Here is a 13609-nt window from a genome sequence, read left to right on the forward strand (position 1 = left end):
ACGCGGTGGCAATAAGCCAAAGACCAGGGGCCAAAGAGCATTGCATATCACAGAGGAAGTTGTGAAACAAACAACAAACAGCTGCTAGTCATGTTTGGCAGTTTGCTGCAGCTCAAATTAAACCAAATTCAAACAGAAGTGTATTGAAAGTGTAAAAGAGAGAACAAACAAACAAAACACACAAAAATAAAAATCCTTCAAAACTACAAGGAGTTTTAGAAGGAGAAAGAATACAATATAAAAAAAATTCAAGTGCCATATACAAAATCAAATATTGCTTATGTTGAAAAAGAAAAAAATGAAGAAAAACTAAGCATGTGTCCTTAAAACTGTGTTGAAACACAAAAAAAAAACAAATACTGAGATTTTCCCATTTTTTGCCAAAAACAAAACCAAAAATTTAACAACCTCAAAAAGTATTTAGTTTATAACGTTTTAAAGTTGCTGTTTCCATCTTTATTGTCTTCGTCTTCGTCTTAGTCATCATCCTCATCATGTCGGCAATTAGCAATCGCAGTCAAAAAATGGAACAACAGGTTTGTATACAAACATTTAAGGCTTTTCAAACTTAAAACCCAAAAGCAAAAAAAAAATTGCAAGCCGCTAATTTTCAGTGTCTAATGTAAATAAAAAAACGTAGATAAGAAAAAAGCGAAACTAAAACAGTGAAAGTGCTTGGTAAAACGGAGAAGGGGAAAATTTAATGGAAAATCAGATTTTGAAAAAAAAACACAAAATTCAAGTTAAAAAAAAATTCTTTGAAAATCAAATTTTGAAAAAAGAAATACGAAAATCAACTTTTGAAGGAAGTAAAGGCTTAATCAAATTTCAAAGAATAAAATATCAGCACTTTTGAGGCTCAAGAAGTATAATCGGGAGATCGTTTTATGTGGGAGCAGTATTAGGTTATGAACCGTTTTAGATCATACTTGGCATAGCTGTTGGAAGTCATAACAAAACACCTCATGCAAAATTTCAGCCAAATCGGGTAATAAATGCGCCCTCTAGCGGCTCAAGGAGTCAAAATCCAAGATCGGTTTATATGGGAGCTATATCAGGTTATAACCCGATTTAAATCATACTTGGCACAGTTGTAGGAAGTCATAACAAGACACTTCAAGCTAAATTTCAGCCAAATTGGGTAATAAATGCGTCCTCAAGCGGCTCAAGGAGTCAAGATCATAGATAGGTTTATATGGGAGCTATATCTGGTTATAACCCGATTTAAATCATACTTGGCACAGTTGTAGGAAGTCATAACAAGACACTTCAAGAAAAATGTCAGCCAAATCGGTTAACAAATGCGCCCTCTAGCGGCTCAAGGAGTCAAGATCCTAGATCGGTTTATATGGGAGCTATATCAGGTTAAAACCAGATTCGGACCATACATGGCACAGTTGTTGGAAATGATAACAAAACACCTCATGCTAAATTTCAGCCAAATCGGGTAACAAATGCGCCCTCTAGCGGCTCAAGGAGTCCAGATCCTAGATAGGTTTATATGGGAGCTATATCAGGTTATAACCAGATTCGGACCATACTTGGCATAGTTATTGGAAGTCCTTACAAAACACTTCAAGCTAAATTTCACCCAAATCAGGTTATAAATGCGCCCTCTAGAGCTACAAGAAGTCAAGATCCGAGATCGGGTTATATGGGAGCTATATCAAAATATGTACCGATGTAGCCCATTTATAATCCCAAACGACTCACACTAATAGGAAGTATTCATGCAAAATTTCAAGCGCCTGGCTTTCTTTTTTCGAAATTTAGAGTGCTTTTGACAGACAGACGCACGGACAGGGTTATATCGAATTAGAATGTCAAAACGATCATGAATATGTACACTTTGTTGGGTATCAGTTCAATATTTCGATGTGTTACAAACAGAATGACGAAATTAGTATACCCCCCCATCCTATGGTGGAGGCTATAAAAATATTCGTTCTATCGTTTGTCCGTGTGTTCATTCATCTGTTCGCCCGTCAGACTGTCTGTCCATTCATCTGTCCGTCTGTATGTCTGTCCATTAATCTGTCCCTCTCTCTATCTGTCCACGTTCCATGAAATTTATTTCCATTAAATTTTTTCTAAAGACAAAATTTTAATAAAAGAGAAAATTTCGATAAATTTTTTTCAAGAGACAAAGTTTGGAAAAATTTTTCTCTAGAAATAAAATTTTGATAACATATTATCAAAATTTTCATAAATTTTCCCAAAAAAGAAATTATCGATAAAAATTACTTTGGAGAAAAAAATTTCGATAACATTTTTTTTGTTATCGATAATATTTTCTCCAAAAATAAAATTTCTATGAAATTTTCTCTAAAGACAAAATTTCCATAAAATTTTCTCTAAAGACAAATTTCCATGAAATTTTCTCTAAAGACAAAATTTCCATGAAATTTTCTCTAAAGACAAAATTTCCATGAAATTTTCTCTAACGACAAAATTTCCATAAAATTTTCTCTAAAGACAAAATTTCCATGAAATTTTCTCTAAAGACAAAATTTCCATGAAATTTTCTCTAAAGACAAAATTTCCATGAAATTTTCTCTAAAGACAAAATTTCCATGAAATTTTCTCTAAAGACAAAATTTCCATGAAATTTTCTCTAAAGACAAAATTTCCATGAAATTTTCTCTAAAGACAAAATTTCCATGAAATTTTCTCTAAAGACAAAATTTCCATGAAATTTTCTCTAACGACAAATTTTCCATGAAATTTTCTCTAAAGACAAAATTTCCATTTATAGAATCACAATTTGGATGAAATTTTTTTTCTAGAAAATTTTCCCCAAAAATTAAACATCGATAAAAAAAGAGCTCTGAAAAAATTTTCGATAACAATTTTTTCCAGAGAATTTATCGATAACATTTTCTCCTGAGACAAAATTTCGATAAAATTTCTTTCTCACACAAAATTTTCATTAAATCTCTCTCTAAAAAAACTAAACCGAAACTTAATTCCATAAAATTTTCTTAAAAGATAAAATTTCCCTGAAATTTTGTCTAAATACAAAATGTTCATAAAATTTCCTCTAAATGCAAAATTTCTCTAAGGACAAATATCGAAAAAAAATTAAAAAAGTGATATTAAATATTCGTTCTTCCGTCTGACCGATCGTCCGTATGGCCGTCCGTTCATACAACTGTTGGTCCGCCTGTCTGTCTAGTCATCTGTCCACTTTCCAGAAAATTTATTTCCAACATAAAAGGTCCACAAAAGTTTTTCTCTTAAGACAAGAATTCAATAAAAATTGCTCTAGAGAAAAAATTTCGGTATTTTTTTTCAAAAGATAAACAATCGATAAAATTTTCTCTAGAAACAAAATTTCTTTTTTCCATGAATTATTCTCTGAAGAAAAAAATCCTAAGAAATTTTCTCTAAAGACGAAATTTCCATGAAAATTTCTCTTAAGACATAATTTTTATGAAATTTTCCCTAAACTCGAAACTTCGATTAAAATTTCTCTATAGAAAAAAATGTCGATATTTTTTTCAGGAAAATTTTTCTCTTAAAAACGAAATTTCAATGAAATTTCTTCCTTACACAAAGTTTTGATCACATTTTCTCTAAATACAATTTTTTTCCTAAAAACAAAGTATCGATAAAAATTTCTCTAGAGAAAAATTTTTCGATAACATTTTTATAAGAGAAACTATCGATAACATTTTTCTCCTGAGACAAAATGTCGGTGAAATTTCCATGACATTTGCTCAAAAATCAAAATTTCTATAAAATTTTTCTAAAGACAAATTTTCGATTAATTTTCTCTAAAGAAAAAATGTCCATGAAATTTTTCTAGAGACAAAATTTTCATAAAATTTTCACTAAAGACTAACATTTCATGAAATTTTCTCTAAACACTAAATTTCCACAAAATTTTCTTCTAACACAAAATTTCCATGAAATTTTGACTTAACACAAAATTGTGATGACATTTTCTCTTGACACAAAATTTCCATGAAATTTGGACTAACGAGAAAAAATTTGGATGAAATTTCCATGACATTTTCTCCAATATCAAATTTTTTATAAAATTTTTCTAAAGAGGAAATTTCGATTAATAAAGAAAAAATTTCTATGAAATTTTTTAAAGACAAAATTTTCATGAAATTTTCTCTTAACACAAAATTTCCATGAAATTTTCTCTTAACACACAAAATTTCCATGAAATTTGAACTAAAGACAAAATGTCCATGAAATCTTTTCAAAAGATAAAATTTCTATGAAATTTTCTCTAAAGACAAGTTTTTGATAAAATATTCTCTGAAGACAAAATTTTGAAGAAATCTCCAAAAGTGTACACGAAATTTTCACCAAAGGTTAATTTTCGATCTATCGTCTATCCGTCCATCTATCTGTCTGCCTGTCCATGTTCCATGAAATTTTTTCTACGACAAAATTCCCCTAAAATTGTCTCCAAAGGCAAGATTAGGTTAGGTTGAAAAGAGGGTGCAAATATTAATCTGCCGCATGCTCCTATAGACTTACACCTAAGCCTGTAATCGATTGTTGTGCGCTCAAAAACTAAAAAGTAACATCGAAAGAGAACATTTTAAGTTAGGAATTCCATGCTACTTACAAAATCCTTAATTGTTTTCCATACCATTGCCTTAAGTTGGTTCATGTCTGGTATAGTGTCCCCACCTAAGTACCGGTGTCTGGTAGCTGCGAAAGACGGGCACTGACATAGGAAATGCTCCAACGTCTCATCTTCCCCGCAAGTCCTACATATGCCATCACTTGCCGCATTGATTTTACATAAGTGAGCTTGTAGTCCTATGTGTCCCGTTATGACACCAAAAGCTATACCGACCTCCTTCTTACTTCTTTTCAGTAGTAGCCTCGTCCTCTCACGATCCGGATCACCCCTTAGGATTTTCGCCGTCCTACCGACTGTTTCGCTGTTCCACAATGTTACATAGCGTTAGTCGCCCACGCCCTTAAATCAGACTGCATCTACCCGAAAGACTTCGGGTTAACCAAGTTTATCGGCGGCACTTCTCTGGCCTTCACTGCCAAATCGTCTGCCCTTTCATCGTGGCTTTGTAATTGACGAAAAGATGGTTAGAGTTGATTTGCTTCTCTTGGGTTCTTTCTTTCATTTAGATTTATTTTAAGTCTGCATGGTGGCGTGTGGCTTTTATTGTACATTTTCATTACTTTCGTTGTAATTATTTGGTTTAACTTTACCCAAACGTGCACACCTACATACATATATAAAATTAACCCAAATTAACCAATACCAACCCATTGACCTCATGAGTCTGTATTAGGTGTTAATTACTACTTTTATATGTAAGCCAAAGTTAATCACCCAAAAGGGTATAAATGTTATGCTGGTGTAAAGCTCAATATTAAGCCAATATTAAAAAAAATGATCCTTTAAAAGTTTCAAAGGTTATGAAAATGTTGTGATTTGAAAACAAGTCAACCGCATTATACGATGTGTATATAGTTTAAACACCCAAAACGGTGTTTATTTGATGAAAAATGTGAAACATTTTATGATTTGTCACCAGTTATGACCCTTTCAAGCACCGCTGAAACCTCAATCAACATTTTCTTAACGATTTCCAACAGTCGAAGGCATGGCCCCAAGCCCAGAATTTTTCATAAAACTCTTCCTTTTCTAAGCAGACCTAGTAAATACATCAACCAGAGAGCTTCTATGGGTTTCACCACAAATGACACATTTATTTGCATAGCCGCATGTGTGTGTGTGTGTGTGCGTGTGCATGACTCATTTACTTGTGTTGGCAGCACTCAAACAATGGCTGGGGGCCAAGTAGGCAATTACAATAGCAATTACCACAATAGTACGACGCGCCTTCACATTGACATAAACCGCCATAAAAACAATAACACTTGCTAAAGGCCACAAGATAATAACCCCAAATGGCCATGTGACAACAATAACAACAATAAGGACATTAATCGATTTTTAAGCATTCGCCACAATAACAATTGAAAACAAATTACACGCACCTGAGACCCAGCAGAGGGCCACCCACACATGCACAGACATGCACATGAATGTCCACATGCACATGTTCTCGTCAATTATTAAAACAAAAACCAAAGTATGAAGAAAGAAGAAAATTTAACGATGTGGGTTGTGTAGCGGCAGTGGGAGAAAGGAATGTATCTCTATTGAACACACCCTCCCCCCCCCACATCCAATTATCCCTCACTCAAATGAGACCATCACATCTATTTTTTACTATTACCTTCTTTTCATTGTTGTTATAATTGAAAATATGTCCTTCCCAAAATAAAAAAACAGGACATGCAATTAAATTCTAGCTAATGAACCAACAGAGAGAAGAAAATAGTATAAGCAAAGCAACGTAAACACAAGTGTCTATTTAATTAAATTGGAGACAAAAGTGCATGCATGGCATATTGTTGCTTGGCTCTTGTAGCATGTTCCTTCTCTTAAACATGCTATGCACAAGGCGACACACAATAAAAAATCTTTTTATTGGCCAAATACAATTTGGAAAATGGATTAGAAAACTAAACACAGTGGGACTAAAGTAGAGAACACGAATTGTGGTAAAAACAAAAACAAAAAAAATTAAAAAACAAAATATAAAAATTAAAAAAAAAAGTTAAAAAATGAATTTAAAAATTAGAAAAAAAATTAATAACTAAAAATATAAAAAAAAAGAAAACAAAAAAATTAATATTAGAAAAATAGTCACAAGCTGTGAACAAATTTGTCAACGCCGACTATATGAAAAATCCGCAATTACTTTTTGGGCAACCAATACTTCATTTCACACCGATTTTCTCATGATGTCTGATTTAGTGGTGTTTTCGGGGGAGAGGTGGTCCCCCAGATACTCGGCCCTGAAAAAATATCGGCATAGTGCTCTTCTCTCAAATACCATTTATTTAAACCCCTTATTGCCATTGGCTTAAAAGGAGTTTACAGGATTAGGCGTCCCTCGTTTTCTAATCTCAAATACCTTTCATTTGAGCCACATATTGGCATGGTCGAAAAATTTTTCCCCTTTGAGGGTGTTTTGGGAAAGGGGTGATGCCCTAAATACATGGTCCTACATTTGGATATCAAATTCGTACTCCCAAATTGCCATTGCCCTCAAAATTCGGATATCAAATTCGTTTTCTAATCTCATTTAAACTCCTTATTGCAAAAGTCAGCAAATATGTCCGGTTTGGGGTATTGGCCCAAAAACTATGAATGGCCCCAAAATAGGTTATCAAATTCGTTTTCTAATCTCAAATACCTTTCATTTGAGCCACATATTGGCATGGTCGAAAAATTTTTCCCCTTTGAGGGTGTTTTGGGAAAGGGGTGATGCCCTAAATACATGGTCCTACATTTGGATATCAAATTCGTACTCCCAAATTGCCATTGCCCTCAAAATTCGGATATCAAATTCGTTTTCTAATCTCATTTAAACTCCTTATTGCAAAAGTCAGCAAATATGTCCGGTTTGGGGTATTGGCCCAAAAACTATGAATATTTAGTTCCACTCTCTTTAAGACCCAAATTGCCTTGGTGAGCAAATATGTCCTATTTGGGGGTTGCTATGGTGGTGGGACGTCCGCTAGACAGTTGGCCCCTAATGTTGATATCAGATACCTGACCTACTCCCACATACCTTTAATTTGAGCCCCATATTTCCATAGTCGGCAAACATGACCAGCTTGGGGGGTGTTTTGGGGGACGGGCGGCCACTCAATGAGTTGACCTTGAAAAGATATATCGGATTTGTGTTCCACTTTAAAAACCGTCTTATTTGAGCCTCATATGGGTGGCCCCATAGACACTTTTTCCGAATATTGATATCGGATTCATGCTTTACTCCCAAAGACTTTGCTATGGTCGTAAGTTTGTTCCCTTCGGGGATGTCTTTGGGGTGAGACGGCTCCCCAAACACTTGGTCCCATATTTGGATATCAGATTCGAATTCTACACTCAAATACCTTTTATTTAAGCCCCATATTCTCATAGTCAGTAAATAAGTCCTGTTTGGGGGTGTTTTGGGAAGGGGGTCGACCCCCGGAAACGTGGTTCCACATTTGGATATCAGATTTGTATTCTACTCGCAAATACCTTTCATTTGAGTCCCATATTGCCATGGTCGGTAAATATGTCCGATTTAGGTGTGTTTTGGGGCTTGGGGTGGTCCCCCTAGAACTTGGTCCAACAATTGGATATCAGCTACGTTTTCTCATCCTAAATACCTTTCATTTGAGTCCCATATTGTCGTGATTGGTCTAAATATATGTTTGGTAGGTTTTAGGGTGGGGCAGCCCCCCTAGGTAGCCCATCCAAAATTTGGATACCTAATATTTATTTTTAGGGTACTATATGAGAGCACACAAAATTTCGCTTAAATCGCACCACCCATCTCCGAGATCTGGCGTTTCTGAAAATTAGGGTAAGGGGGAGGGTCCGCCCCCCCCCTTCAGAGATCGAAAAATGTAGTACCCTATTTTCACCACGGGGTCATTGTGCACCATCTGTGAAAATTTCAAGAAAATCGGTTCAGCCGTTTCTGAGTCGATAAGGAACACACAAACATACAAACAAACCTACAAACAAACACAAATTGATTTTTATATATAAAATAATAAAAAAATTTAAATAAAAAAAAATATTAAAAAAATTAAAAAATAACAAAAAAATTAACAAAAATAAAAACCAAATTAAAAATATAAACAAAAATGTTCAACTAAAAATAAAAATAATTTCAGCCAAATCGGAAAAAATTGCGGCTTGTAAGGGCTCAAGAAGTCAAATCAGGAGATCGGTTTATATGGGAGCTATAGTAGTTTAAAGACCGATTTTGACTATATATACTTGGCACTGTTGTTGGAAGTCATAACAAAACACTATATGCGAAATTTCAGCCAAATTGGACAAAAATTGCGGCTTCCACGGGCTCAAGAAGTCAAATCGGGAGATCGGTTTATATGGGAGCTATATCAGGTACAAGAGCGATTTGGACCGTATCTGGCAAAGTTGTTGGATGCCATAACAGAATACTACATGCAAAATTTCAGCCAAATCGGACAAAAATTGCGGCTTCCAGGGGCTCAAAAAGTCAAACCGGGAAATCGGTTTATATATATATATCATATCATTTTCAAGACCAATTTGGGCCGTACTTGCACTACGTGCAAAATTTCAGCCAAATCGGACAAAAATTGCGACTTTCAGGTGCTCAAGAAGTCAAATCGGGAGATTGGTTTATATGGGAGCTATATCTTAATCTGAGCCGATATGGTCCATTTGCATTCCCCAATGACCTACATCAATACTAAGTATCTGTGCAAAATTTCAAGCGGCTCGCTGTATGCGTTCGACCTCTATCGTGATTTCGACAGACGGACGGACATGGCTAGATTGATTCCGAATGACGAGACGATCAAGAATATATATTATATATATATTTACTTTATGGGGTCTAAGACGAATATTTCAAGGTGTCCCTTCCAATGGAGATGGGTATAAAAACAAACCAAATAAAATACAAGTAAGAGCGTGCTAAGTTTGGCCGTGCCGAATTTTATATACCCTCCACTATAGATCGCATAATTCTTTGACCAGTACCTCTTTATAGAGTAACCATTGAATACAAATTGCCATGCTATTGGAGCCTTATCAGGTAATGGACCGTTTCGGACCATGGATTTTGGAGACCATAGTAGAAGTCATTGCGCAAAATGTCAGCCAAATCGGATAAGCATTGCGCCCTATAGGGGCTCAAAAAGTCAAGTCGGGAAATCGGTTTACAGGGCAGATAAATCAGAATATGAAACGATTTAGATCATATTTGGTACAGATGTTCCTCAAGGAATTGTGCAAAACTTCAGACATATCACATAAGAATTGCGCCCCCTAGAGGCTCAATAAATCAAATCGGAAGATCGAGTTATATGACAGATATAACAAATTATGGACTGATTTCATTGTTGGATGTCATACCAAAACGACATGTGCAAACTTTCAGCCAAATCGGATAAGAATTGCGCCCTCTAGAGGCGCAATAAATTAAATCTGGAGGTCGGTTTGTATGGGAGCTATATAAGGTTATAGACCGATTTAGACCACACTTGGCATAGTTATTGGAAGTCAAACCAAAACCACACGTGCAAAATTTCAGGCAAATCGGATACGAATTGTGCCCTCTAGAGGCTCAATAAGTCATATCTGGAGGTCAGTTTATATAGGAGCTATATTAGGATATGGACCGATTTAGACCATACTTAGCACAGTTGTTGGAAGTCATACCAAAACGACATGTGCACAAATTTCAGCCATATCGGATAACAATTGCGCCCTCTAGAGGCTCAAGTAGTCAAATCGGGAGATAGGGTTATATGACAGATATATCAGATAATGGACTGATTAAGACCACACTTGGCACTGTTGCCAAAACGGCATGAGGAAAATTTCAGCCAAATGGGATAAGAATTGCGCCCTCTAGAGTTTCAAGAATTCAAATCGGAAGATCGGTTTATATGGCAGCTATAACAGGTTATTGGATAACAATTGAGCCTCTAGAGGGCGCAAGTCAAAATCGGGAGATCGGTTTATATGACACATATATCAGATAATGGACTGATTAAGACCATACTTGGCACTGTTGCCAAAACGGCATTTCAGCCAAATGGGATAAGAATTGCGCCCTCTAGAGGTTTAAGAATTCAAATCGGAAGATCGGTTTATATGGTCGCTATAACAGGTTATGAACCGATTTAGACCATATGAGAGTCATGGATGATTTAAGTTGAAAAAAAACACCTTGGATGGGGGAAACACTTGCAAATGCAAATTTTTCCATGAACATGCCATTAAGAAACAAGGTCAAACTTCACAATCCGGAGACCCTCTATTATTGAGCTTAAACCAGAATCAGACAGCACTCAGTGATATGTGAAAAGTTAGCCCCTGTTTCTTAATGGAATGCTGATGGGTTAATTTTCATTTACATTAGTCTGGGCTAACATAGGAATTCTGAGTACACTTAAAAATCGTACCTTCTTCTATGGCTCATAACTGCTACATATTTCCTCTATGGAAACCCCCATATAAAGGGAAAATTGTGGTTTTTTAATTTCACTATATATTCACATTTTTGTGGGATTTGCCCAGCTATTTGTTGGCAAGCGCACGCAAGTGCTGACTCAGAGGATAATCCTTCAGCATTTTTTGGTGTACAGCTACAGCTTTTTAGTGCACTCTTTGCCAACTATAATATGGTGGTGCTTATAATGTCAGTATCAAATATTTAAGCAGAACACTTAAGCAATTGCATATTGCTGTGACAGGAAAAATATTTGGAAACTTGCATTCGAGTTTCCTTTTTATGTTGGCATTCTCTGGCAACCACAAAAATATTTGGGCATTGCCGATGACATGGCAATAAGAATAAACATTAGGGTGGCCCAAAAACAACAAGTATTTATTTTTTTGAAATGCATATTCGCCATGTTTATATCCTCCACCTAGAATGGGGGCGTACTAATGTCGTCTTTCCGTTTGTAACACCTCGAAATATTCGTCCAAGATCCCATAAAGTACATCTATTCTTGATGGTCATAAGTTGGTCTAGTCATGTCCGTCAGTCTGTCTGTCGAAAGAACGCTTACTTTCAAAGGAGTAAAGCTAGGTGCTTGAAATTTTGCACAAATACTTGTTATTAGTGTAGGTCGGTTGGGATTGTAGATGGGTCATGTCGGTCTATGTTTTGATATAGCCGCCATATAAACCGATCTTGGATATTGACTTCTTGAGCCACTAGAGGGCGCAATTCTTATCCGATTTACCTGAAATTTTGTACGAGGTATTTTGTTATGATCTCCACTAACTTTTCTAAGTATAGTTTAAATCGATTCATAACCTGATATAGCTGTCACATAAACCGATCTGGGGTCTTTACTTCTTTAGCCTCTAGAGGGCGCTATTCCTATGAGATTTGGCTGAAATTTTGCATGACGTGTTTCGTTATGATTTCCAACTATTGTGCTAAGTATGGTTGAAATCGGTTCACACAATCGGTTCAACAACTGTACTTAGTATGGTTCAAATCGGTTTATAGCCTGATATAGCTGCCATATAAACCGATCTTGAATCTTGACTTCTTGAGCCATTGGAGCCACTAGAGGGCGTAATTCTTATCTGGTTTGGCTGAAATTTTTTTATGAGTTATTTTCTTATGATCTCCACCAACTGATCTAAGTATGGCTTAAATCGGTTCATAACCTGATATAACTGTTATATAAGCCATAACTGTTATATAAGCCATAACTGTTATATAAGCCATAACTGTTACATAAGCCATAAGAAGTCAAGACCCCAGGGTCTTGATTTCTTGAGCCACTAGAGGGCGCAATTCCTGTTGACTTACAACAACTGTGCGAAATATGGTATAAATCGGTCCATAACCTGATATATAAACCGGATATTCACTTCTTGAGCCTCTAGAGGGCGCAATTCTTATCCAATTTGGCTGAAATTTGAGTATGAGGTATTTTGTTATGATCTCCACCAACTGTTCTATGTATGGTTTAAATCGGTTCATAACCTGACATAGCTGTCATATAAGCCCATCTGGGGTCTTGTCTGCGTGAGCCTCTAGAGGGCGCAATTCTTAACCGATTTGGCTGAAATTTTGCACGACGTATTTTATTATGACTTCCAACAACTGTGCCAAAATACCGGATTTTCACTAATTGAGCCTCTAGAGGACGCAATTATTATCCGATTTGAAATTTTGTACAACGGCTACTCCCATGACCTTTAACATACATATCAAATATGGTCTGAATCGGTCTACAACCTGATTTAGCTCACATATAAACCGATCTCCCTATTTTACTTCGTGTGCCCCTAAAGGGCGCAAATTTTACACAATGACTTCTACTATGGTCTCCAACATTCAATTCATTTATGGTCCGAATCGGAATTATAGTTTGCCACCTGTTAATAAAAACAATGTAAACAAGATTGTAGACAATTTGATGACAATGTCGATAGTAGACAAAAGTGGTGACTTGGGACACTTAACCCCAGACTACCTACAGAGTATATTCACAATATATATTAAAAAAAAATTTTAACTACAAAGAAAAAATAACACAAAAATATATAACAAATTAAAAAAAATAAAAAATATATATGAAAAAAATTAAAAGTTTAGAAGAAAACAAAAAAGATAAAAAAATAAAATTAGAAAAATAGTAATTTAAGTCAATAATAAATAATAAAAAAAATATATTAAATAATAAAAAAATTTATTAAATAATAAAAAAAAATATATTAAATAATAAAAAATAGGCTTTAACATTAAAAAAAAATAAAAATAAAATTAAAAAAAAAAAACAACAATTTTACACAATGACTTCTGCTATAGAATTTTACACAATGACTTCTACTATGGTCTCCAACATTCAATTCATTTATGATCCAAATCGGAATTATAGTTTAACACCTTTCAATAAAAACAACGTTGTCAAGATTGTAGACAATTTGTCGACAATGTCACATACATAGTAGACAGAAGTGGTGACTTGGGGACATATGTATGTATGAGACATCCCACCTCAACATCAATCTTAG

At 35.1% G+C, this 13609-nt stretch overlaps 1 protein-coding gene across 1 annotated transcript in view; it reads left to right on the top strand.

The window, feature by feature from the left end:
- Positions 1 to 349: 349 nt before the first annotated feature.
- The window catches only part of LOC106081230 (protein king tubby), a 111787-nt gene continuing 98527 nt past the window's right edge, over positions 350 to 13609 (top strand). The window contains exon 1 of the mRNA XM_013243058.2: positions 350 to 536. Coding sequence (XP_013098512.1) covers positions 495 to 536 — 42 coding nt within the window. The 5' untranslated portion in view covers positions 350 to 494. The remainder of the gene's footprint in view (positions 537 to 13609) is intronic.

The sequence above is a fragment of the Stomoxys calcitrans genome, chromosome 5 (assembly GCF_963082655.1).
Source record: "Stomoxys calcitrans chromosome 5, idStoCalc2.1, whole genome shotgun sequence".
Taxonomy (NCBI): Eukaryota; Metazoa; Arthropoda; class Insecta; order Diptera; family Muscidae; genus Stomoxys; species Stomoxys calcitrans.